At 43.9% G+C, this 27,102-nt stretch overlaps 1 protein-coding gene across 4 annotated transcripts in view; it reads right to left on the reverse strand.

Annotated features, from left to right (window-relative positions):
* SLC27A1 (solute carrier family 27 member 1) overlaps positions 1 to 27,102 on the reverse strand; it is a 50,316-nt gene that overhangs the window by 4,378 nt on the left and 18,836 nt on the right. For 3 of the 4 annotated variants that reach the window (XM_083729199.1, XM_083729200.1, XM_083729198.1), the window contains exons 6-12: positions 26,848 to 26,939; positions 26,595 to 26,704; positions 23,992 to 24,201; positions 18,614 to 18,740; positions 8,013 to 8,150; positions 6,677 to 6,841; positions 3,064 to 3,210 (exon numbers count right to left, since the gene is read on the reverse strand). In XM_083729199.1, the coding sequence (XP_083585325.1) occupies positions 3,064 to 3,210; positions 6,677 to 6,841; positions 8,013 to 8,150; positions 18,614 to 18,740; positions 23,992 to 24,201; positions 26,595 to 26,704; positions 26,848 to 26,939 (989 nt within the window). The remainder of the gene's footprint in view (positions 1 to 3,063; positions 3,211 to 6,676; positions 6,842 to 8,012; positions 8,151 to 18,613; positions 18,741 to 23,991; positions 24,202 to 26,594; positions 26,705 to 26,847; positions 26,940 to 27,102) is intronic. The other variant, XM_083729201.1, reaches the window with a different exon arrangement.

Raw genomic sequence — 27,102 nt, forward strand, 5'->3', positions numbered from 1 at the left:
GAAAGTTGTTCTGCTATTGCTTCCCTATTCCAAATGGTTTATGTGTTTTAAAATGTCCTCAAGCAGTCAGTGGCATTTTAAAATTTATTTCTTTTTTTCCCTTTTTTGCTTTGTTGGTTGGCTATTTGGTTGGGGATTAATTTTAGTATAATTGTTCTGTTTTTGTTTTTTGTTGTTTTATTGGTTGTGTATAGTTTGTGTTTTGTTTTTAAGGGGCGGGATCAGGGCTGCCTGGGAGTGGGGCCCCAGCCAACACAATGGCTGGGACAAGTTCCACAGGGGGGGAGGCACTGGGACATCCGATCTCGGTGATCATGGGCAGGAGGAGAAGTTATTCTAAGACCAGACCGTGTCATTACCGAGGAGGAAGGTTTAGTCGTTGTTTGAAGACTATCCCTGCCTCCGGGTCTGGCCTTGTCCAGATGGATACTGGAATCAACAGGGGAAACCCACACGACCTGAAGGTGTTGCTGTGTAATGCCAGGTCAATGATGAATAAAACCACTGCCATCCACGACCTGATTGTGGATGGTGGATTTGACCTGGCATGTGTGACAGAGACCTGGTTGGATGAAGCAAATGGGCCTGTCCTTGCCGCTGCTTGTCCACCAGGTTTCTCTTACGCACAGCAACCCAGGTCATGTGGGTGGGGAGGGGGGTTTGCAGTGATTTTTAGGAAGTCATTAGCTTGCATCAGGCGTCCTACTGGGAAGACCCAGTTTTCCGAGTGCATGTTCTGGACGTTGGGCAACAGGGGCAGTACAGGATTCCTTTTGGTGTGCTGACCTCCCCGCTGCACCAAGGATTCCTTGTCCGAGCTGCTTCAGGTCGTGGCGGATGTTCTCCTGGAGACACCTAGCTTGGTTGTCCTAGGGGATTTTAACATCCATGCCGACCACGACCTTACAAGGGGCCGCTCGGGACTTTGTGGAAAGCATGGCCTCCATGGGGCTGCCCCTGAATAAGTTTGGCCCAACTCATAGTCATGGACATGCCTTAGACCTGGTGTTCACCTCTAGTGACGTGGGTGATCTGACACTAAGTAAAAGTGAAACAAAAGAAGTGCCATGGTCAGCTCACTTCCTGGTGCAACTGGACTTCTCTGCAACCCTTCCCCTCTGCAGGGAGGTGGGACCAATTCGGATGGTCCGCCCCCGCCAAGCTGTGGGGATGTTTTTACCAATGCTTTTATTAACTATGTTTTATTGTGGGGTATATGGAGTTTTAGGGGAGAGGTGATAACTCTGCTGGGGAACACATTGTACTCCTTCTGGGGTAGTTTATTCCCCTTGGGTCCCCACCCTGCAGTCAGCTCCCACTTGTAACTCCTAGAAGCTGTCAGCAGGCAACAGCAAACACACTGGCTTCGACTGGCCAGCTAAATCAGGTGAGGGTAGATGATGGGTCTGAAAAACTGAGGGGGGAAATCATATCTGCTGCCTTGTGGGACATATTTAGGAGAAGAGTAGGCTAAGGAGTAAACCCTACACAAATCCAGAGTCCCTAAGATGGTTTCTTGTACACCTCCTTCAGGCAACTTCTACAGTCAAGCTGGTGCCAAATATATTGCTCTGTTTTCCTTTGGACCACATCAGCCAGGCTGAGAGGGGGATGGAGCCCAGGACCTCCATACTGCCCAGGCTTGTGCCCCAGAAAGTTTACTAAATAACGTAGGAGGCAACAGTTATGAGTCAATGTCTTTGCAGCCACAGCAGGCACTATGATTCTCTGGCAGTTTGATTTCACTCCTGGAGGCACACTCCATTGTCTCTTGATCCAACAATGCTTTATTGTACTTGTTATTCAAATTGTTCTTTGGGGATTTTTATTACAGCTGATGCATTCTGATTTTAAATATGTAAGCTGCCTTAGAAGAATTATTCTGTTACACTCTCAGGGTGCCCTTCCATGCATCATGGCAGGTATTTTGCTAGTTATCTGCAATCTGAAATGATTAATATAAGTTACAGATATTAATTCTGTCTCACTTCTAGGTTACAAATTCCCTTTATGTCCAGCTCTTCCTCCAAATTACAGAGAAGGTCACCCTTTCACCTTCTGGCAAGGTGCATAAACTGTCTGTTGCCAGTATATTGAAGCAAAGGCAGCGGAACAGAAGTCCATGGGTGAAATCTGGTGTCAATTAATGTAAGTTAATGAGGTCAGTCTTAAATATTTCAAACAAAAAGCCACAAATCTTCCAGCCTGCTATGCCCAGTTAATAGTTACTATTTAGTTGTGAAAGATCAAGCAGAAACTCTTTCACATAATGAAAGTTACCACTTGATACATTTAGATCTCCATTACGCAATCGGCATCAAATGCTGGTTTTGTTCCTGTCATTTAAATCTGGCCGCAGCTCAGCTTGCTAAAAGAGGCTGAGTTTCTCACTTCTTCAAAGCAAAAACAGGATATTTTAAAGCCTGTGCCAATCGTAAAAAGGCTCTTAATTCCAACATAAGGGAGTGTAAGCAAGAATGCCAAGATGCTGAAGCAAACAGGCAGTTTCTTTGTGGGTGCAGACAATGAATTCTTTAGCAACAAACTTGACCAACAGCCTACTTGTTAATCTGAGCTGTTTGAAGAAACCTGCTTAGAACACATCCTGTTGCTCTCCAAAAAAAGAGAGAATTCTCTGGGGTTAGCTCAGCTGCTTCATGAAAAGAATGTGAGTGAGTTTTATGTGCTTGTGGGTCAATTTCCACAACCATTCTCCACTTTTTGGAAGATATCAGCATCAACAGTTACCATGCTTGATGGTCAGGAGTTCAGCAATCTCAAGCAGCTGTACAAACCACACAGGGCTAATGGTAGGAGACAGAGAATGCCCATAGTGAGTTAATTTACTGCCAGGATGTTCTTATAAAACAAATCAATCTGCTTCCAGAACCTTTAGAGAAGAAGCAATTCCCACTTTGTTTCACCCTACTCAGAGAAATGGAAGTAAGGATCAAGTGACTGGGTTGATATACCGAGACCAAATATTCCAGCATAGAGTCTCACAGCAAACAGGCAACCTGGGCCGGGTGCCAAGAGAGGATCTTGCTGCAAATGTGCCATTACCTGTAGTGTCAACCTGGGGCAAGAGCCGGAGGAAGATGGGTCGTGCATAAGGGGGCAGTACTTTCTGCATCTCTAGGTACAGCACGTTAGGGTTTAACTTGGCTTCAGGATCAGCAATGGCTGCCATTCCTGCCTTGCCTTCTACTCCTGAAATCAAAACAAAAAACACAGGAAGGGACACAATCTTATACCGCAAAGGAGCAGTTAGACCCAACCTAGCAAAATCCACAGCTGGAATTCAAATCAGGTTTCACTCCTCCCTCCCACAAATAACTTCACAGCAAAGGATAAAAAACAGCCTAGCCCGAGAGGTTGCCTGCTGCCTTCCCATAGGAAAGAATTGTTACTTGCCCTGTGACTGCACCAGGAATGTCACTAAAGTGGCCAGACCTGGCCCTCCAGCTGTTTTGGGACTACAATTCCCATCATCCCTGACCACTGGTCCTGTTAGCTAGGGATGATGGGAGTTGTAGTCCCAAAACAGCTGGGGGGCCAAGTTTGGCCATGCCTACTCTAGCCTCTGTCTCTGGAGAGGGAGTTGTTGCTAGTTGCTCCCCTCCCTATGAACAAAAGGAACACCAGAGGAAAATGCCAATTCCAACTCACCAATTTGTTCCGGCAGCATCAATCGCATCTTCCCCCCTTCCCTCATTTAACCTCTAGTTTTTTAGTTTGAAGATCCAAAGGCAGGGCTCATATCTCATTTTTAATTATGTACAGCTTTCTGCCCTGCATCAACATTGTATAGTGAATTTTAATTGCTGCGAGCCATTTTGGAGTCAGTGGAGGAAACAATATAATAAACTATACTAGTGGCCAAAATTGTGGAAACCTTTTGGAGAAAGTGTATTTCCAAGGTTTGATGGCTCATAGCACCACTTGTTTTTGGAGTAATACCACAAAATTATATATCAATGGAAAGATAATTTAATGAAGAATGTAATGCAACAAAGTTTGTTCAGTTATCTGTATTCTATCAAAAGTTATGGGCAAATAACCAGAAAAAGGAGTGTTTAGAGGGCCAATCATGTGTCATCTTGTTTTGGCAATGATGGCTCATAACACCATTTTTTTTAGCAATATAGTGGTACCTTGGGTTACAGACACTTCAGATTACAGACGCTTCAGGTTACAGACTCTGCTAACCCTGAAATAGTACCTCGGGTTAAGAACTTTGCTTCAGGATGAGAACAGAAATTGCACAGCAGCGGGAGGCCCAATTAGCTAAAGTGGTACCTCAGGTTAAGAATAGTTTCAGGTTAAGAACGAACCTCCGGAACAAATTAAGTTCTTAAACTGAGGTACCACTGTACCATAAAATTATATATTAATGGAAATATAATCTAATGAAGAATGGAATGCAATAACTTTTATGAAAGATTATTTATTACAACAGAAGTCATAAAGAAAAGAACATGAAACACATAGAAAAAAATTAATATACAAAAATTCTCCCCATGTCAGTTAATACTTAGTTGGGCAACCTTTAGCCTTCCCATGGAGTGGACCAAGTTTTTTAGTTCTGCAGCTATAATAATGTGAAACCAAGATTGAATTATTGCCTCTTTTATTTGGGTTTTATTGCTGGGTTGCTTCTGACTAACAACTTTCTCCATAGATTTTTGATTGGGTTTTGGTCTGGCCTATGCATTTTTGGGCATTTACATTCCCATTAATGATGCAAATTCTGCCCACACGTTTTGCTGTCATACAACCCCAGATCGTAACATTAACTGGGTGTTTCACGGTAGGTGTAATACAAGTGGGATGTAAATCTTCTCCGATTTTCCTCTTCACGTATTTCATGCCATCACTATCAAGCAAGGAGATAGTCCCTTGTTCCACTGTCCAGTTAACATGGGTTTTAGCCCAGTTTAATCTTTTCAACCTTTGTTTGAGAGATAACAATGGCTTTTTCCTTGGAATTCTAGCATATAGACCATATTCCTGCAGTCTGCGCCAACAGTCCTTGCACTCAACTTCACATTATATTGCGCCATGTCATCTTGTATACACCCAGATGATTTTCTTCTGTCATTTAGGCACAGTCTCTCAATTCTTCCACCGTAACTTGCTGTTGTGCACCTTTTCCTGCCTTTACCAGTTTGATTTTGTAGTGACTGAGCCTTCTTATACCTCTTCAAAAATTTAGAAATGCCACTTTTGGTTAAGTTTCTACCAATTTTTCTTCTAATTTCTTCATAACTGTAACCTTGTTCACTTAATGATACTATTTTACATCACTTCCTGGCTGATCAGTCAACTTTGCACCATTTCTTTAATTTTTTTACGTTTTACAAGCTCACTAAATGAAAGAACAAAAAAACCCCCAACCAACTTGATTAAATTATCTTTCCATTGATATATAATTTTATGGTTTTACTCAAAGAAAAAGTGGTGTTATGAGCCAAGGTAACACCTAATTGGCCCTCTAAACACTCCTTTTTCTGGTTGTTTGGCCATAACCTTTGATAGAATACAGATAACTGAACACACGTTGTGGCATTCCATTCTTCATTAAATTATCTTTCTATTACTACAAAAACAAGTAGTGTTAGAGCCAATAAACCTCGGTAATACACTTTCTCCAAAACATTTCCCAATATTGGCTACTAGTGTAGATAACTGAAAGGACAGTAGACTTTCTGAATCAAAAGACAATTTCTGCCCTCTTGCTCACATTAACTCTTCACTCTGCTCCTTTCATTTCAGTCACCAGCTATTATTCAGTGACTCCGCATAAAGGATGTTTTGTTCTGCTCCAACAATCCCTGCCAGAAATCTGGGCTATGCCACTAACAGTGACCAAGAGGAGTCCAGAAGGAAATAAGCCCAGTCTATAAGTCTTCCTCTCCTTTAACTAGAGGAAGACCTTTGTCATCACATTATTTTAATGGTCACTGTAGATTGTCCTTTTCTATCTGCTTTACCTCTGTCCAGGCAGATATCTCTGTTGTCAGTTTCAAAAGTCTCCTCACACTGCCCCACAGGGGCCTGGGACTGGTCTCTCCATTCCCAACAGCAAGGGCGGGCTGGCTGGCTGGCTGGCTGGCTGGGCTCCCTCTCCCACTTGCTTGCTTACTCCGATGCCACCTCAGCTTCTGGCAACCAGCACTCCCTGACCAGCCCCAGAGGCATCATTTGCCTGCAGAGCTTGTAACCAGGGCTGCTGCAACAAACAGCTGTGCAAGCCTTTGGGAGCCAGAAATGCAAGAGGGTATCAGAGGAGGGAGGGAAAGAGGCCAGTGTTGCCCAAGGCACCCCTGACCACCATTCAAGGCACCCCAGGATGCCACGGCAGACTGGTTGAAAACCACTGCACTAAAGACATTCTGATGATGTTTTTAGAGGATTACACTCTGATTGCTCATTTGTATTTACTTCCTCTCTAGTGGTGAATCTTATTTCTGTATGATTTACTCTCCTTTCTCATCAGCTTGCTTGCAGGACCCCAATCCCAAAAGCAAATACTGATTTCTAACTATTCTGGGAAACTAAACAGCCAGATGGGCAGGGTATAAATAAAATAATAATAATTATTATTATTATTATTATTATTATGCCTACTCACTGGTCCAAATTGCATTCCCTGCAATTGCATTGTTCCATTTACCTGGCACTTCAACTCCATAAACAGCAACATCTGTCTTGCTGAGGATGTGGCTCAGGATTCCTTCAACCTCTGTGGTAGAGACATTCTCCCCACGCCAACGGAACGTGTCCCCACTCCGGTCTTTGAAATACATGTAGCCAAGTTCATCCATCACTAGTACATCTCCTGGAATTAAAGAAACGACACTCAATACCCAAACAAACAGCAGAATTGCCTGCTTTTGGGGATCACTGGGTATCTACTACCTACTGCCCTGGAGGAAGGATCCCACAACAGCAAGGGAAGGAGGCAAGAACATCACATGCCTGCCCCTGTTCCAGGTGGCTGTTCCCTTCCTCTGCAGCAGGGATGAGAAATATGCAGCCTTTCAGTTATTGTTGGACTGCAGCTCCCATCCTTCTTGACAACTGGTCAAACTGGCCAGGCTGATGGGAGATGGGATCCCAACATCTGGAGGACACATTTCTCATCAATGCAGACCTGGCCTACCACTGTGAGAACGATCCTGATGCTTTTCTATGTTGACTTTCTTAATTGTAGTTTTAAATAATTATTTTACTGGTAAATTGCCTTGGAAGGATTTGTATCCTGCAAGACAGGCTAAAAAGAATTGTGATTGGCTAATTATTGATGAACGTAGTTGTCTCTGCCTCTACAATTGGGGATCCAGTAACAGAAGACCAAAATAAAGTGACGTTGTTGCTCTCCAGCCGCTAATGGAATGACTCAAGAGCCAAACAAGCAGATAAAGGCTCAGAGGCTGGGCAAGAATGAATAATTCCCTATGGTAAAACTATTCCATCACAATAGGTAACAAAATCAAACCAGAAGGCTTAGGACAAGAACCATAACCACTTGAAATCCCCTGCACATGGAGCAGTGCTCTATTGAAAAAAGACATAGAAAAGGCAATGAAGGCAACACATAGGCGTCCACCCCCACCCCCCGATTATTTAAGTCTTTTTTTTCTTTTTTTGTCTAAGCTTATATTGTACTTCCAGGTTATACTATAGTTAAGCCGTCTTCTTAATTCTGGTTAACAGAAAGGCAGGGTACACATCTTTTAGATAAATGTGATACACAGAGCAGTCTGACTTCGCACATCCATGCTTAGGAAGTGCTGCTTCCTAAAGCCAAGTCACATGAGAGCAGTGGCACTGACTTGCATGAGTCACTACTGGGAACCCATGAGTAGAGTAGAGTAGAGTAGAGTAGAGTAGAGTAGAGTAACTGAGGGCAGGGTTTGATGTGTTTAGTCTGAGCAAGATCAATCTTCTAGGCCACAACTGTAAATATCCCTAGCCACCAAAGAACAAGATGATGGCCTGAAGAGTACCTGAAAGGTAAGCCTGGTCCCCTTTCTGGAAGACATTGTAAGCAATCTTCTTGTTGGTCGCATTCTCATTGACATAGCCATCAAACCTACGCAAAGGATCCTCCTGGTTTATTCGACCCACAAGTAGTCCTGGTTCTCCTGAAAATAATAATTCCAGATGGAAAAAATAGAAATCAAGATACTTCTGCAAAGATTATTCCAAAGTAACCACTAGAAATGCAGCTGGATAGAATTTGTTAGCATCTGAAGTTTCCATGTTTCTGCCACAACATCTCAAGAAAAGTAGACTGATTTGTTCGCAGCCCTATAAAACCAGACATCAAATGAGACATGTAGCCCAGTCTTACTCATGTATGAAATTAGTGGGTCTCTACTCCCAGGTTAGGTGTGTAAAAGACTGCAGCCTGTGGAGGTCTGTTCTACAGATATTCCAACTATTTTACTATTTATTTATTTATTACATTTATATGCCATCTTTTCCTCCAAGGAGCTCATGGTTCTCCTCTTCCCTAGTTCATCCTCACAACAAGTGTGTGTTAGGCTAAGAGATGGTGACTGGCCCAAGGGCACCCAGTGAGTTGGGATTTAAACCCTGGTCTCCCAGGTCATAGTCTAACACTCTAACCATTACACCATTTTGTGCACTTTCATCTCACAGTATTTTTGCCTGACAAAATTCATGCATGCTGCAGAGTGATACCATCATGCAACATTATGATACCATTAAAGAGAAGCACAAGAAAGAGAGAGAACCGGCTCACCTAGCATACATCAACTTTGGTGCAAGGGAGTGAACAACTGGGGAAGGGAGGATAGCCAAGAAAAGGGAAAAAAGACAATCGTTCTTCATAAGTGACAATCACGTGGTTCAGCTCCATGGTTAGCTTCAAATATAGGACCATAAATTGAGTTATCCTGTTAATCTACATCAGTTCAGGACAGCACATGTTCCTCACACAGATGCTGCTGGCAAAATATGTCTTTAATTCACATTTAGTTAAAATGGGTTAGTAGTTCATGGGACAGTAGCAATGTAGTCAGACAGAGAGGCCCAGTTTATATGTTCATGAGGTAGCAATTCAGTTCCCTTGAGGAAGCCTGCATTTGCCTAGCTTCCATCTAATGTATATGTGGTTTCAGATCACTACACAATAAGTACATGGGCCCTAGTTATCTAAGGTGCCACAAAATCTCCAATCTGCTCTTGAAGTCATGCTAACTGCAGGTTTGACTATGACAAAGAGCAAAAGCAAATTAGCAAGGACTCAGATCTAATGATTAGGAACAATGGCCCTATTGGGGCAGCCAATTTGTCCCTTAAGACCTCACCCGCAGAAGCCATAGCAGTTAAAAGGAGGAATATGAAAGGAGAGTGGCCTACGTCCCAATTATTACTAGATGTGGATAAAGATGAGCCAACTTTGAAGAAATATGATGAAATCAAAAACCACCTGTCAGACTGGCTCCAATATTTTCAGTTAAATCAAAGACTGTATATAGATAAAAAAGAAGGTCTTGCAAAAGAAACATTCAAATTCGAAAAAGAGTTAACCCACAATAAAGGGAAAAAACATATCACGAATTTACGACTATTTATTAGAATGGGAAGTAAAAGAGGAACAAATTAAAATAGTAATGGTAAGGGGGTGCAGGACCTTGGATACAATATCTACATGGAACAATGGGAAAGATTATGGAGGCCAGATATTAAATTCACTGCATGCTACAACATTAGGGAAAACACTATGACGATGCAATACAGATGGCACCACACCCCTAAAATGTATAAAGACAGGTTGTCAACATGCTGGAAATGCAAAAAGGACAGGGTCATATTTTCGTATGTGGTGGAACTGTGGATATCCATGAATTTTGGAATAACATCTATACAGTGGTACCTCGGGTTACAGACGCTTCAGGTTACAGACTCCGCTAACCCAGAAATAGTACCATGAGTTAAGAACTTTGCTTCAGGATGAGAACCGAAATTGCACAGCAGCGGTGCGGCAGCAGCAGGAAGCCCCATTAGCTAAAGTGGTGCTTCAGGTTAAGAACAGTTTCAGGTTAAGAAAGGACCTCCAGAACGAATTAAGTTCTTAACCCGAGGTACCACTGTAGTGAACTTTAAAAACTATTCAAATTTACATTTTAAAAAAGACCAGAAAACTTCCTATTAGGTATACTACCAATAGAATTTTTAAAAAATATAAGACCATTGTCTATGTATGCAATCACGGCATCCAGAATAATAGTGACAAGAAACTGGAAAAATGAAATCCCACCAATGATTACAGAGTGGCAGACTCTTATGATAAAATACCTGCAACTAGCAAAACTGATGGGAAGAATCAGAGGAGTGTCAAACCAGAAAGTATACAGAGAATGGAAAATATTTAAAGAAGAAGGCACCGGAGTCGTGGAAAGAAGCTTTCATCACACTTATACCAAAATCCGAAGCTGAAAAGGCACAACTTAAGAACTACCGTCCCATATCCCTTTTAAATGTGGATTACAAAATTTTTGCAGATATTTTAGCCAACAGATTGAAAAGAGTGTTAAATGAAGTAATACACAAAGATCAGGCAGGCTTTCTCCCAGGTAGACATTTGTCTGATAACACAAGGAACATTATTGACATATTGGAGCTATTGCAAACGAACACTAATACAAAAGCAGTGCTAATTTTCATTGATGCGGAGAAGGCCTTTGATAATATTTCTTGGAGTTTTATGAAGAAAAATCTTAAGGGAATGGGTGTGGGACGAGGGTTTGAAAATAGTTTAGAAGCAATCTATTCGGAACAAAAGGCAAAATTGATAGTTAATAATGTGGTGTCAGAAGAGATTAAAATTGAAAAAGGAACACGACAGGGTTGCCCTATCTCTCCATTGCTATTTATCTCGGTCCTGGAGGTGCTCTTGAATATGATTAGGAAGGACCAGTTGATCAAAGGAATTCAGGTCGGAGCTAAACAATATAAACTTAAAGCCTTCGCAGATGACCTGGTTTTGACGTTACAGGAGCCAGAATCTAGTACGAAAAGAGTTTTAGAACTGATTCAGGAATTTGGTCAGGTGGCAGGATTTAAACTAAATAAGCAAAAAACTAAGGTATTGGAGAAAAATATGACGTTAATGGAAATAGAAAGGTTTCAGAAAGAGACAGATTTAAATGTGAAGAAAGTGAAATACCTAGGGATAAATATGACAGCCAAAAATCTGAATTTATTTAAAGATAATTATGAAAAATGTTGGTCAGAGGTCAAAAAAGATTTAGAAATCTGGTCAAAATTGAAGCTCTCCTTGTTGGGTCGAATTGCTGCTATAAAGATGAATGTATTGCCAAAAATGTTGCTTTTGTTTCAAACCTTGCAGACTGTGGACAGGATGGACTGTTTCAAGAGGTGGCAGAGTTTGTCTGGCAGGGCAAAAAGCCCAGAATAAAATTTAAAATATTGACTGATGCTAAAGAAAGAGGGGGGTTTGCCCTGCCGGACATGAAGCTATATTATGAATCAGCAGCATTCTGCTGGATGAAAGACTGGCTACTTCTTGAAAACACTGACATTCTAGATTTGGAAGGGTTTAACAATGCGTTTGGGTGGCATGCATATTTGTGGTACGACAAGGTTAGAGCTCATAGAGCATTCAAGAACCATATTGTCAGGAAAGCAGTTTTTAATGTCTGGACAAGATACAAAGATTTATTAGAAAATAAGACCCCAAGGTGGTTGTCACCTATGGAAGCTAAGGCTCTGAAAAGACTCAATATGGAGGCCAAATGGCCGAAATATTGGGAGATACTAGAACAAAATGGAGACACATGGAGATTGCAGAGTTTTGAGAAATTAAAAGATAAAGTGCGAGATTGGCTACACTATTACCAAATTAGAGAGGTTTTTAATATGGATAAAAAAATAGGTTTCCAGGTGGAAAAATCGAAATTAGAAACGGAATTGTTAGAACCTAAAACCAAGGTACTGTCAAGAATGTACAACTTGCTGTTAAAGTGGAATACTCAGGATGAAACGGTCAAATCAGCTATGATTAAGTGGGCACAAGACATCGGTTATAACATTATGTTTGCTAGGAAAACAAAACTCCAAGGTGGTTTTCACCTCTGGAAGCTAAGGCCCGAAAAAGACCCAATATGGAGGCCAAATGGCCAAAATATTGGGAAATACTAGAAAAAGATGGAGACAATTGGAAATTGCAGAGTTTGGAGAAAATGAAGGATAAAGTGCGAGACTGGTTACATTATACTCAGATTAAAGAAGTCTTTAAAAATGATAAAAAGTTAGGGTTCCAGGTGGAGAAATCGAAGTTGGAAACAGAACTGTTAGAACCAAAGACTAAGGTACTTTCAAGAATGTATAACTTGCTGTTAAAATGGAACACACAAGATGAAATGGTTAAATCAGCTATGACAAAGTGGGCACAGGACATTGGGTATAATATCATGTTTGAGGACTGGGAAAGGTTGTGGACCACTGGGTTGAACTTCACTGCATGCAATGCTTTGAAGGAAAATGTAATGAAAATGATATATAGATGGTACATGACCCCAGTTAAACTTGCTAAGATATACCATTTGTCTGATAATAAATGTTGGAAATGTAAAGGAAATGAAGGAACATTCTTTCACCTCTGGCGGACGTGCCCAAAGGTTAAGGCTTTCTGGGAAATGATCTATAATGAACTGAAAAAGGTATTTAAGTATACCTTCCTTAAGAAACCAGAGGCCTTTCTCTTGGGCATTGTCGGCCAGATGGTGTTAAAGAAGGACCGAACATTTTTTATGTATGCAACAACGGCAGCAAGGATACTCATCGCTAAGAATTGGAAAACTCAAGATCTACCCACACTGGAAGAGTGGCAGATGCAACTGATGGACTATATGGAACTAGCCGAGATGACTGGCAGAATCCGAGACCTGGGAGAGGAGAGGGTCGAAGAAGATTGGAAGAAATTCAAGATTTATCTAAAAAAAACACTGTAATTTGGTTGAATGTTAAGAAAGGATGCTAGATCATAAATAATTGTGCACCACTAAATTAGATGGAATTAAGATGATAAGTAAGTTTGAGGAAAAATTACAAACCTATTGGAGAATTAATACTCATCGCAAAGTACTGGAAGACACAAGATTTGCCCACCCTGGAAGAATGGCAGATGCAATTGATAGACTACATGGAATTGGCAGAAATGACTGGCAGAATCCGAGACACGGGAGAAGAACAAACGGAAGAGGATTGGAAGAAATTTAAATACTATCTGCAAAAACATTGCAAATTATTTGAATGTTAAAGTGATGCAGGATATAAAGATAGTGCGGCATTAGTGACATAGTTGAAAGGAATATGCAAAGATGTTTTATGAGTAATAAGTAAAGAAATATAGCAAAATTAATCAATGTTAAAATGATGGGGGATTAGAAGATAAGTGGTTGGTAGCGGTAATGGTTAATTTAAAAGAAAATAAGCAATATTAAAATTAGTCAAAATAAAGGAAGGATTTGATGAAAATAAATTAGAAATTGGAATACAGAAAGGGGAGGTGTGAGGAAGTCGGGAAAGTAAGCTACAAGAAATTAAGATTTGAATTTATATATTTCTTTCTGTTTTTTATGTTTTATACTGTGTTTTGTCTGTTATTGTGTTGTGTTGTTTTGTTATGATAAAAATTTGTTGAAACTTTAATAAAAATTCTTTTTTTAAAAAAAAAATTGCATTGTACAAACAATAAGATACTTGCTGAACTTGTAAGCAAAAAGTGTATTAGATATTATACTGGAATATGTGTGTGTGTACCGTATTTTTCGCTCTATAACACGCACCTGACCATAACACGCACATTGTTTTTAGAGGAGGAAAACAAGGGAAAAAACATTCTGAATGAAACAGTGGATGTATCATTTTTGGGCTTCATGCTGTGGCCACAGACATGTGATCTGATGGTGAATTTGGGATGACCCAATGCAAAGATCCTGAGAATCCCTGTGGATCCATGCTCTGTAACCACGTTTTTGCACCATTGCAGCCCCAGGCAACAGTGGGTGCGTGATTTTTTTGGTGCAGGCTGTAGCCATGGACATGCTATGTGATCTGATGTTGAATTTGGGGTGACCCAATGCAAAGATCCTGAGAATCCCTGTGGATCTATGCTTTTTAACCACGTTTTTGCACCATTGCAGCCCCATGCAACAGTGGGTGCGTGATTTTGGGGGGGCAGGCTGTAGCCATGGACATGCTATGTGATCTGATGGTGAATTTGGGGTGACCCAATGCAAGGATCCTGAGAATCCCTGTGGATCCATGCTTTTTAACCACATTTTTGCACCATTGCAGCCCCAGGCAACAGTGGGTGCGTGATTTTTTGGTGCAGGCTGTAGCCATGGACATGCTATGTGATCTGATGGTGAATTTGGGGTGACCCAATGCAAAGATCCTGAGGATCCATGTGGATCCATGCTTTTTAACCACATTTTTGCACCATTGCAGCCCCAGGCAACAGTGGGTGCGTGATTTTGGGGGGGCAGGCTGTAGCCATGGACATGCTATGTGATCTGATGGTGAATTTGGGGTGACCCAATGCAAAGATCCTGAGGATCTATGCTTTGTAACCACATTTTAAGTGGGGAGGGAAGGAAAAACACAGAAGGGACAAGGAGCAGGAGAGGGGTGTGCAGAGAAGCAGCTGGCTAAGAATGCAGGAGCGGGGTAGGGAGGAAAGGAAGGCAAAAGTTTTCCCCCACCCAAGCCAGCCAGCCAGCCAGCCATCTCTCTCTCTCTCTCTCTCTCTCTCTCTCTCTCTCTCTCTTCCTCCCTCCCTCCCTCCCTCCCTCCCTCGCTCCCTCCCCCCCTCTCTCTCTCCCTTCCCCCCTCTCTCTCCCTCTCCCCCAGCAGCACCGGAGCTTGCCTGGAGGGGAGGGGCTTTCCCTGCTCTTTGTTCCGTTTCAGCAAACACAGCAAGGAAACAGAGAAGGGTGGGCAGTAAGACCCTGAGGCAGAATGCAGGAAAGCAGCCGCTTTCTCTTTTCAAGTTTCGCTTCTCTGTGCAGCGTGCAGCCCCGCGATTTGATTTTTGCTTGATTTTTCGGCTCCAGGGACCACACATTCGCTCTATAACATGCACAGACATTTCCCCTTCCTTTTTAGGAGAAAAAATCTGCGTGTTATAGAGCGAAATTTACGGTATATAATGAAATAACATAAATCTGTGCAAGAAAATACAGACAGTATAATGCGGCGACATTTTTCCACCTTCGCCGCATCAAGCAGTTGGTCCCTTACCTTTCCCGCCCCGACCTGGCCACAGTGATCCATGCGACGGTCATCTCCAGGCTTGACTACTGTAATTCGCTCTACGCGGGGCTGCCCTTGAAGCTGTCCCAGAAACTCCACAGGGTGCAGAATGCTGCAGCGAGGCTCCTCACGGGGTCTCTGCCATGGGAGCATATTCACCCAGTGCTTTTCAAGCTGCACTGGCTCCCGGTGCAGTACAGGGTCAGATTTAAGGTGCTGCTTTTGACCTTTAAAGCCCTTCACGGCCTAGGACCCTCGTACCTACGGGACCGCCTCTCCTGGTATGCCCCACGGAGAGCCTCAAGGTCCATAAATAACAACACCCTAGTGGTCCCAGGCCCTAAGGAAGTTAGATTGGCTTCAACCAGAGCCAGGACCTTTTCACCTCTGGCTCCGGCCTGGTGGAACGCTCTGCCTCATGAAACCAGGGCCCTGCAGGATCGGATTTCTTTCCGCAGGGCCTGTAAGACAGAGTTGTTCCGCCTGGCCTTTGGCTTGGAGCCAATTTGATTCCCTCCCTCCCTCTCTCCCCCCCCTTTCTTTTCCTTCTCCTCCTGCGATGAGGCTACATTTTAATATTCCATTATTTTAATGTTGTATTTTATTCTTGTTTTTAAGTTGTAACCATTCATCTTGTTTTTATTATTGCTTGTAAGCCGCTCTGAGCCCTTGGCTAGGGAGGGCGGGGTATAAATAAAAAAATATTATTATTATTATTATAAGCAGTATAATAAGAATTATTGGAAATTTTACATTTTAACCTGTTATTTAATTGTAATATAGTGTATTTTTTCTTTTCTTCCCCCCTTTTCTTCTATTTTTTCTTTATTTGTATTGCTTTTAAAAAATATAATAATAATAATAAATTATTTATACCCCGCCCATCTGGCTGGGTTTCCCCAGCCACTCTGGGCGGCTTCCAACTGAATATTAAAAACAATACAGCATCAGACATTAAAAACTTCCCTAAACAGGATGTCAGTACTGGTTGTTGTCCTCTTCAGATCACCACACAAATGATTCTTGTTTTTTTATACCTTTTTATTGTGTATTAACAAACAAACTTTTAAACGATCCTTATCTTTTAACTATTCTTCCTCAGAGTCACTTATTTCAGATACCTTCTGAGCTCCTCTTCTTGGTGACCAGCCACCTTCAAAATGGCGAAGGTGCCCTTTCCTTGGCTTTCCTGCTCTTTTTCCTACCCTCCTGGCTAGAGCTGGCTTGTATCTCCTCTCCTCCGAATCTGAGCTAGAACTGAACCGTGGCCTTTCCTGGGAACAGCCGGTCCCTCCCTGTTCCTGTTGCCCTCTTCTGCTCCTCCCCCCCTTGGGAAATGCTTTATCCCTCTGGAAACTGGAAACTTCTACCTGTAACTCTTCCCTGACACAGTTGTCTTTTTAAAGTAAAATAGTTGTTTATTGCTATGACATCTGCTGGGAGGGCGTTTCACAGGGCAGGCGCCACCACCAAGAAGGCCCTCTGCCTGGTTCCCTGTAACCTTACTTCTCGCAATGAGGGAACCGCCAGAAGGCACTCGGCACTGGATCTCAGTGTCCGGGCAGAATGATGGGAGCGGAGACGCTCCTTCAGGTATACTGGACTGAGGTCATTTAGGGCTTTAAAGGTCAGCACCAAAACTTTGAATTGTGCTCAGAAACATACTGGGAGCCAATGAAGATCTCTCAGGACCGATGATACATGGTCACGGTGGCCACTCCCAGTCACCAGTCTAGCTGCCGCATTCTGGATTAACTGCAGTTTCCGAGTCACCTTCAAAGGAAGCCCCACATAGAGCGCATTGCAGTAGTCCAAGCAGGAGATAACCAGAGCATGCACCACTTTGGCGAGACAGTCTGCGGGCAGGGAGGGTCTCATCCTGCATACCAGATGGAGCTGGTAGACAGCCGCCCTGGACACAGAATTAACCTGCGCCTCCATGGACAGCTGTGAGTTCAAAATGACTCCCAGGCTGCACACCTGGTCATTCAGGGGCAGTTACCCTATTCAGGACCAGGGAGTCCCAACCTGTCCCCCCAAAACAGTACTTCTGTCTTGTCAGGATTCAACCTCAATCCATTAGCCGCTATCCATCCTCCAACCGCCTCCACTCACACACTTCTGCTTTGTATGATTTGTTATTTATGTATATATGTCTATGTGGGAAATTAATAAAGATTTATTTTTTTTAATTGTCACTTAAGAAGCCGGGATATATACAAGTGCCAGGGACCCAAACGTAAGAGCTTCCAAACAGGATCTGAAGCTAGTTGACTTCCAGATTCTGGCTTTCTGGAAGCTAGTAACCATATTTTGCCAGTTCAGATGAAACAGGGAGCTGCGGTTCACCCTGTCTTCTTGATTTGTTCAGCAACCTGGGAAGAACAAATTAGCTGCAAAGGAGTTGCATCAGGTGTACAGAGCTTGTGCATATCATGGCTTATTAAGCCACAAACTGATCACCCAAACCAGATCAATATTTCACAATATAAATTAAGACCAGTTAACCAATTACAACAAACAGAAGTACACCCATAAATAATTCAGCCTCAAACCACCGTTGGTTATGTACATGGAAACAATCATCAGTTGGCTGTCACTTTTTGGGATGGCTGCCAATCCTTGTCCTAAAAGATTCATTTGAATCTATCAACTCTGTTGCTTTATATCAGGAGTAGCTAAGCTATGGCTCTCCAGATGTTGTTGCACTCCAACTCCCATCATCCCCACCTAGCATGGCCAGGGATGATTAAAGCTGTAGGCCAGCAACTTCTGGAGAGTCCCAGGTTCCGCTCCCCCACTGTGTGTCTGTGCTTACCTTTCTTGTATGGCTATCTTTTTATCTACCCTCTTCTTTCTCTCTCTTCATCCTCTTACATTTCTCTTCAACAACTTCTTCCGCTTCCAATTGCCACCAGTTAACTTTTCAGCCTGTTGCTCTGTTCCACGGTTCTATGCTCCTTCCCCCTTCCCTTGCTCTGCATATTTATTTATTCAACTAATTTATATCCCACCCTTCCACCTTTTAGGTATTCAGTGTGTCTTACAAGCATGTTTAGATTAGCGGCAGTGAAGCCCTTCACAAGACCATGGATTCCTTCACCTGACACTTGATGTCTACTCTGCTTCTGGCCATCTTGCTCTCCCTGGTGAAGCAAAGAACAACCCTGCCCTAGAAGTGTCTGTCCACGATCCTCCCCACAATCAGCCCTGGGAGGTAACACCATTCGGGTCAGAAGATGGCTAGGGATGCTCCTAACACACAGCAATATCATATGGCAATCACAGTGACATTTACCTGGGCGGCAGGTGATGCATAGTCCATTCTCTTTCCTTATCAATTCCATGGTATCCTCATTTACTTTTACCAAGCGAATAGGATACACATTTGGCAAAATCCGGCTGTTGAAGCCACAGGCACCAACCTGACAAAAGATAAAGCAAAGTTTAAAAGACGATGGAGGCTACCCTGAGTCATTTGCCATGATTAACCAGCAAGGAACAGCCAGAGAGCTTCCAGTGTATACAGATCCCTGAAGAACGATCAGCTGAGGAGAACAGAAACAAATATAAGGAAACAGGGGAGGAGGACCTGCTCAACCCCCCTATACTATAGCAAGTATCCTGGAGTGTGGTATTGCTAGGGATGTGGGGAAGAGAGAGATATGTCTCACCAGTTTGTTTGTTTTTAAATTGATAGTCTCCTTGCTTTATACAGGAATGTTTCAGGAAGAAATTTGTCTCTTTCCCTTTTCCCCTTTCCAGGACCTCCACTGCTATAATACACACTTCATATACGGTAGTAAAATGTTCAGGTTCAAGCAATATCTTTAGTGCCTCACAAAATGTTCTTCCCCCAGTCCTGAAGCTTCTACTTCACCCAGCCCCCTCCACAGAACAGTCTAAGGTTCCTGTTCTAGGCTGGCAGGAACCCCAAGGAGGAACAGTCCTCAGGAAATTGGGACGCACCGCAACATTAAAAAGGTCAAGGTTCAAGGACCCCTGACAGTTAAGTCCAGTCGCAGACGACTCTGGGGTTGCGGTGCTCATCTTGCTTTACTGGCAGAAGGAGCTGACATTTGTCCACAGACTGTTTTTCCGGGTCATTTGGCCAGCATGACTAAGCCGTTTCTGGCGAAACCAGAGCAGCACATGGAAGCTCTGTTTATCTATTTATCTAGTTGCACTTTTTGGCGTGCTTTTGAACTGCTAGGTTGGCAGGACCTGGGACCGAGCAACGGCCGCTCACCCCATTGCGGGGATTCTGATCAACAAGCCCAAGAGGCTCAGTGGTTTAGATCACAGCGCCACCCACAATCTATAAATGAAAACTGAAAACTGGTAATAGTGTACATCAATGAGGATTTAATAGAGCGAAGTTGTTAATCTGGACCTGGTGGTTGTCAGGGAAGAGTTAGAGTTAGAAGTTTCCAGTTTCCCAGAGGGAGAATGTTTTCCCCAAGGTGGGGAGGAGAGCAGTGAATCTAACAGAAGAGAGCAAGAGGAACAACAGGGAGGGACTGGCTGTTCACAGGAAAGGCAAGGGTTAAGTTCTAGCTCAGATTCGGAGGAGAGGAGATACAGGCCAGCTCTAGCCAGGAGGGTAGGAAGAAGAGCAGGAAAGCCAAGGAAAGGGCCCCTTCGCCATTTTGAAGGTGGCTGGTCACCAAGAAGCAGAGCTCAGAAGGTATCTGAAATAAGTGACTCTGAGAAAGAATAGTTAAAGATAAGGAGCGTTTAAAAGTTTGTTTGTTAATACACAATAAAAGGTTATAAAAGAACAAGAATCGTTTGTGTGGTGATCTGAACAGGAAAACGGGACAACTGGGAAGACCCAGTTTTCCGAGTGCATGTTCTGGAAGTTGGGCAATAAGGCAGTACAGGATTCTTTTTGGTGTACCGACCTCCCCGCTGCACCAAGGATTCCCTGCCCGAGCTGCTTCAGGTCGTGGCGGATGTTCTCCTGGAGACACCTAGCTTGGTTGTCCTAGGGGATTTTAACATCCATGCCGACACGACCTTACAAGGGGCCGCTCGGGACTTCGTGGAAAGCATGGCCTCCATGGGGCTGTCCCTGAATAAGTCTGGCCGCGGACATGCCTTAGACCTGGTGTTCACCTCTAGTGACATGGGTGATCTGACACTAAGTAAAAGCGAAACGAAAGAAGTGCCATGGTCAGATCACTTCCTGGTGCAACTGGACTTCTCTGCGACCCATCCCCTCTGCAGGGAGGTGGGACCGATTCGGATGGTCCGCCCCCGCCACTTAATGGATCCAAATGGTTTCCAGAGAGTGGTAGGGGATGCTTTATCCCATGTTGATGGCCTTTCAGCCAATTCCCTGGTGGCCCGCTGGAATGTGGAGTTAACCAGGGCTATTGACTGTTTGACTCCGAAGCACCCTCTCCGATTGCATGGAGCCCGGAGAGCCCCGTGGTTTTCCATGGATCTGAGGGCAATGAAACAATTGCTGAGACGGCTAGAGCACCGGTGGCGGATAACTCATTCCGAATCTGACTGGACACAGGTTAGAGCTCAACATCGAGCCTACCAAGTGGCGATAGCGACAGCGAAGGAGACTTTCTTCGCCGCCTCTATTGCATCTGCAGAAAACAGCAGCAGGAGACTTTTTCAGGTGGTTCACAATTTAGCGGAACCACCTGCGACATCGGGGCCCAGTACGGGCCACATGATCTCCTGCAATGATTTTGCAAAGTTTTTTGCAGATAAAATCGCTCAGATTCGGGAAGAAGTAGACTCCACCGTGGGAGCAGGGCCAGGACGGGAGAGTGCTAGAATCCTGTCTAGTCAAGTTGTGTGGGATCAATTCCAATCTGTTACCTCCGAGGATGTGGACAGGCTGCTTGGACGAGTGAAGCCAACCACCTGTCTCCTGGATCCTTGCCCATCCTGGCTTATAAAAGCTAGCCAGGAAGGACTGGGCGATGGGCTTCGTGGGGTGGTGAATGCTTCCCTCTGTGAGGGAGCTTTCCCAGACCCACTGAAAGAGGTGATTATTAAACCGCTTCTTAAAAAACCATCTTTAGATGCGACCACGATGGCCAATTATCGCCCAGTCTCAAATCTTCCATTCTTGGTCAAGGTGATTGAGTGAGTGGTTGCTGAACAACTCCAGGCACGCCTGGAAGAAGCGGACCATTTGGATCCCTTCCAGTCGGGATTCAGGCCTCATCATGGGACTGAAACTGCCTTGGTCGCACTGGTTGATGATCTCCGGCAGGCTAGGGACAAAGGTGAGAGCTGTTTCCTAGTTCTGCTGGATCTCTCAGCGGCGTTTGATACCATCGACCATAACATCCTTCTGGACCGTCTTGAGGGGCTGGGAGCTGGGGGCACTGTCATACAGTGGTTCCGCTCCTTCCTCCTGGGCCGTGTTCAGAAAGTGGTGGTGGGGGATGAGTGTTCAGACTCCTGGGCTCTCACTTGTGGGGTGCCTCAGGGTTCTGTCCTCTCCCCCATGCTTTTCAACATTTACATGCAGCCACTGGGAGAGATCATCAGGAGGTTTGGGCTGAGTGTTCATCAGTATGCGGATGATACCCAGCTCTACCTCTCTTTTAAATCAGAACCAGTGAAGGCGGTGAAGGTCCTGTGTGAGTGTCTGGAAGCGGTTCGGGGATGGATGGCGGCTAACAGATTGAGGTTGAATCCTGACAAGACAGAAATACTGTTTTTGGGGGACAGGAGGCGGGCAGGTATGGAGGATTCCTTGGTCCTGAATGGGGTAACTGTGCCCCTGAAGGACCAGGTGGCAGCCTGGGAGTCATTTTGGACTCGCAGCTGTCCATGGAGGCACAGGTCAAATCTGTATCCAGGGCAGCTGTTTACCAGCTCCATCTGGTACGTAGGCTGAGACCCTATCTGCCTGCAGACTGTCTCGCCAGAGTGGTACATGCTCTGGTTATCTCCCGCTTGGACTACTGCAATGCGCGCTACGTGGGGCTACCTTTGAAGGTGACCTGGAAACTACAACTAATCCAGAATGCAGCAGCTAGACTGGTGACTGGGAGCAGCCGCCGAGACCATATAACACCGGTCTTGAAAGACCTACATTGGCTCCCAGTACGTTTCCGAGCACAATTCAAAGTGTTGGTGCTGACCTTTAAAGCCCTAAACGGCCTCGGTCCAGTATATCTGAAGGAGCGTCTCCTCCCCCATCGTTCTGCCCAGACACTGAGGTCCAGCTCCGAGGGCCTTCTGGCGGTTCCCTCACTGCGAGAGGCCAAGTTACAGGGAACCAGGCAGAGGGCCTTCTCGGTAGTGGCGCCCGCCCTGTGGAACGCCCTCCCATCAGATGTCAAAGCGATAAACATCTACCTGACATTCAGAAGACATCTGAAGGCAGCCCTGTTCAGGGAAGTTTTTAATATGTGACATTTTAGTGTATCTTTCATCTTTGTTGGAAGCCGCCCAGAGTGGCTGGGGTACAAATAAAAAATTATTATTATTATTATTATTATTATTATTATTATTATTACGACCAGTCCTGACAGTGGTAAGCAGAGCATATCAGTAAAATTGTCCTTTCTGACGTCAGTCTACAAACTGCTGTCACATCTAGCAATGACCTGCTGTCTGAAGGGATTTCCCCACTAATCCAGTCACTTCTTGGGTTACTTAAACCACTGCATATTCATCTTGCTGCATGGTTCACAGCAACTTGATATGACTTTGCATGTAGCCCTGTGCTATAATGGGGCTGCGTTTCTTCTGGCAGATGGTTGGAGCTACATAAAAAGTTGCAGCTGTTTGTGTATTGGGTGGGGAAGAGAGTTGCTTCCAATTAACACTCTTCAGAAACGGAGCTTGCACATGGAAGGGTTTGCAGAGATTAGGCTCTGTGAGCCTATGCCACAAGTGGCCTAGGCACTATCCAGCCCCAACGTAAGGGGGCAGGATCTTTTTTCTGTCAAGGGCCACCTTCCCTTGAGGGTCATTGTCAGGGACCACATGCTGTCAGTGCCTGAGGCCGAGGCCAGGGGAGGCCCTCCCCCTCTCTTCCCCTCCTCCTTCCTTTCCTCCCAATGGAGAGGGAGAGGGATGGATGGAAGGAGAGGGATGGATTACACTTGCCAGAGATCTGAATTAATCACTTGCCTTCCCTGCCCCTCCTTCCACCACTTCCTCCATCTTGCGTTCCCCGCCCTCCATTTTTCTATTCACAGCTTCCTTCTCTCCCTCCAGGCACTCCACCCCGACCCCCACTTGACATCAGGCCATATTGCCCACTCCCATCCTGCATGAGTAAGAATTGTTGTTCAGGCCGATTAACACAAACCAATATATATCACACATATATGCCTCACTGAGTCTGCTTCCTGCAGGGATCTCAGAAGGCCTTGAAAATCTCTCTTTCAAATGGCTTTCTAGGAGTCACTTTAATTAGACTGTGGCTACATAGTCTATTTACATAGACTATGGCTACATAGTCTGTGGCTACATAGTCTAATTATTTTATCCTGACCTAGTTATTCTTTTGAGGAGATTGGTTCCCCCCCCCCAATATTATATTACCATTTCTTTGTTGTTGTTTTATGACTGTAAGCCAGTCTGGACAGAAATAGCCCCAAAAAGCAGCCTAAAACTATTTCAAAATAAAGAATAAATTACAGACGCCTCCCAAATATATATTGCCATGGCAGCCCTTTAACATACCTTTCCATCCAAATTAGCAATGCTACAGTTACACTCTGTAGCCCCATAAAATTCCCCAATCTGTTTAATTTGGAAGCGTTGGGTGAAGTCTTCCCATATGGTAGGCCTCAAACCATTTCCTATTGCCAGTCGTACTTGGTGGTGTTTCTCTGCCTCCCGCACCGGTTGGTTCAGCAGATACCTGCAGATCTCCCCAATATACTGGATAATCTAAGAAGAACAAGACAGACTAGATTTGAAAGATTACTAAACCCTTTAGAAAATTTGGTCAAAATGCAACATTTCCAGAACTTTTGAAGAGACAGAGGAAGGATATCTGTTTTTCTGATTACTTTGAGGAGAAAAGGGGCATAAGTTGATCTGTATATAAAAAATATTTTTACTACTTTAAGTATGGGGGGGGGAGAATGTATTACGAGTCCATTCATCCAGAAAATACTGCATGGTTGAATGACTGAAAGCTTTAATTGATTAGCTTTCATATAAACCACCCCAGACTCTGTGTTCATCATCTGAGGCCCTCTTCATGCGCCTCCTCCATGAGAGGTCCAGAGGTGGCAACACAAGAACAGGTCTCCGATGAAGTGGCTCCCATTTGTGAAATACTTTCCCCAGGGAGGTTTGCCTGGCCCCTTCATTATATATTTTTAAGTGCCAGGAAAAACACTCTTCTTCAACCAGGCTTTTTGCTGATTAGTATCTGTGGGAGTATTGTTTTGCTGTTGTTGTTTTTACTTATTTTGATCCTGTATTTTATTCTATTTTTATTATTTAGAAAGGTGCCATGGCATTTACAAACCATGGGCTGCTGCTCTTTCTAAGAATACAAGGCATTCCCCTTCTTCTCTCACACATGAACAAATGACTCTTCTGAGAACAAATGACTCTTCCTGCTGCAATACGTCCATGTATCATAAGATGAAGGAATGCTTTTGTCTTCAGAGCAATATTTTAATTCATATGAATATAAAATCTATTAATGAAAATGCGATTGACTAGTAAGATTTAGTAAAGTTATTCTCACCACTTGGCCTACAGTAAAACTAAGAGAATCAGAGGAGGAAGCATAAGTGTTGCTACACCTTCACATGCAAGGGCACATTCAAACCAAATCCATAGTAATGCAACCATATAATGCAATATTGTCTTGGAAATAGCCACAAAAGTTACCTATTGCTCAGACACAATTCTGACACAGTACTACAAGGAAGTCAGACATTTCACCCAGTCCAGTGTTATGCCTGGTGGTGACCTTGGAATTCTATACGGTGGGGCAGTCTACAAATACTTTTTATAAATCAATAAATATGCACAGCACTTCAAAGAATAAGTGAAGCCTAGCACTACAAAGAAATGCTAGGAGATGAGGTCAGCTTAAAGAATCAGTTCTTGATCAATGCAACAGGGGAGAGGAAAAATCAATTAAGCACTTTCCTTGATGAGTGTCACACAAGACACTGGCAGCAGCAAGAGTGTTAGAACTGGGATTAGCTTTCTCACTATGTAAGCCTCTCTGTGTTACCCAATATAGCTACACAGTCGTACCTCCGCTTACGTATCCTTCCAGTTACGTAAACTTCGGGATACGTAAGCGGCAAACCCAGAAGTATATTTCCGGGTTTTTGCCGAGCGTGCATGCGCGGAAGCAGTCTCTCCGGTTGCAAAAACCTCAGGATCCGGCCGGACATCTGGAATGGATCCCATCAGCAACTGGAGGTACCACTGTATCTGGAATGGGAGGGCAAATGGTCAAGGGATTCCCTGCTGGAATCTTCCTTTGCAAGGAAATTCTGAAAGCAAGAGGCACATGAAGCTGCTAGCCAGGCACTGGCGTCAAGTGCAGTTCTGGAAGACAACGGCCAGCAGCTATGTATTCGACTTAATTCATTGCCACACCTCCAATAAAGGGACAAGAGACTGTCCATCTCTATTCAGAGGTGGCTATTCATGAGGCAAAGTGAAGTGGCTGCCTCAGGTAGCAAATCCCCAAGTGCCATTAGGAGTGGCAGAGTGAGACAGAGAGTTCTGAACCACAGGACATAATCCACTGAGATGCAGGAAGGATGATAGTTGGACTTTCCACCACAGCCTCATCATGACTTGGGTGTGTAACTAATTCACTTTAGCACCTACAAACCACCAGGGTTTGAATGACTCCTACCTGTCCATGGGCATCTCTTGTCAAGAAAAACTAGCTTTAGCTATCCAACAGGCACCTGCAAAGGTTTAGGGTGGGTACAGATCACAATATTTGGATGGGAACCCTTCCTAATTATTTCTGCTCAGGAGAACCCAAGTACTCTGGATCACAGGAACATCCACAATGTTTAATGTGTCAATACCAATTGCCCTTCAGTGACTGAAACAGCTTTGGGATCTTATAAATCCAGCTGAAACAGGGATTTGCAAGGAACTACTGCACACATATCATTTGGAGTACCCCATTTACCTCAAGGTAATTTCTGATTTCATTCCTGTTAAAGGGTCTTATTGATCTTTTTGAGCTGGAGCTTTCTTTCCAAGCAGACCCTCCCCACAAATTCATTTGCTCCCACCTCCTACAAACTCTGGTGCCTACAAGCAGAGTTTGGGGCTCTCCTTACTGTGCACTTGTATTTCACACAGTCATCCCAGAAGCGACTGGCAGAAAATTTCTTCCTAATCACTACAGTCAGGCCATGGATCACACACTGGCCAGCACCCATGATATTCCCTAAGAGAAAGAGAGAAAGGTTGTCAGCATGGCGGGTTTGCCATGAACCTGGAGGACGGCATCATCTTTAAACAACAGAGTGCCCCCAGCAATGCCAGAGCAAGCCTCCATAACTAAAACAAGCAGCAGGAACTATGGCCTACCTGCTGAGTGATACAGTGGTAGACAGTTATAGATTATGTCATTGGGGGTCATTCTGTAGGCATAATAACCAAAAGCTGCTATTCGGTAATATCTGCAAGGAAACAAAAAGCATGTATGAATTTAGGTCACTTAATACTATCTAGCAGTAGCAAGAAGAAAGTAAGTATTTGGTAAAAAGGAGAATTTCAGCTCACATAAGCAGACTTTCTAAAGCAACAACACAAGAACATGCAGGCAATGTAACAAAGGAGACT

Source organism: Podarcis gaigeae (assembly GCF_964106915.1).
Source record: "Podarcis gaigeae genome assembly, chromosome: 2".
NCBI lineage: Eukaryota > Metazoa > Chordata > Lepidosauria > Squamata > Lacertidae > Podarcis > Podarcis gaigeae.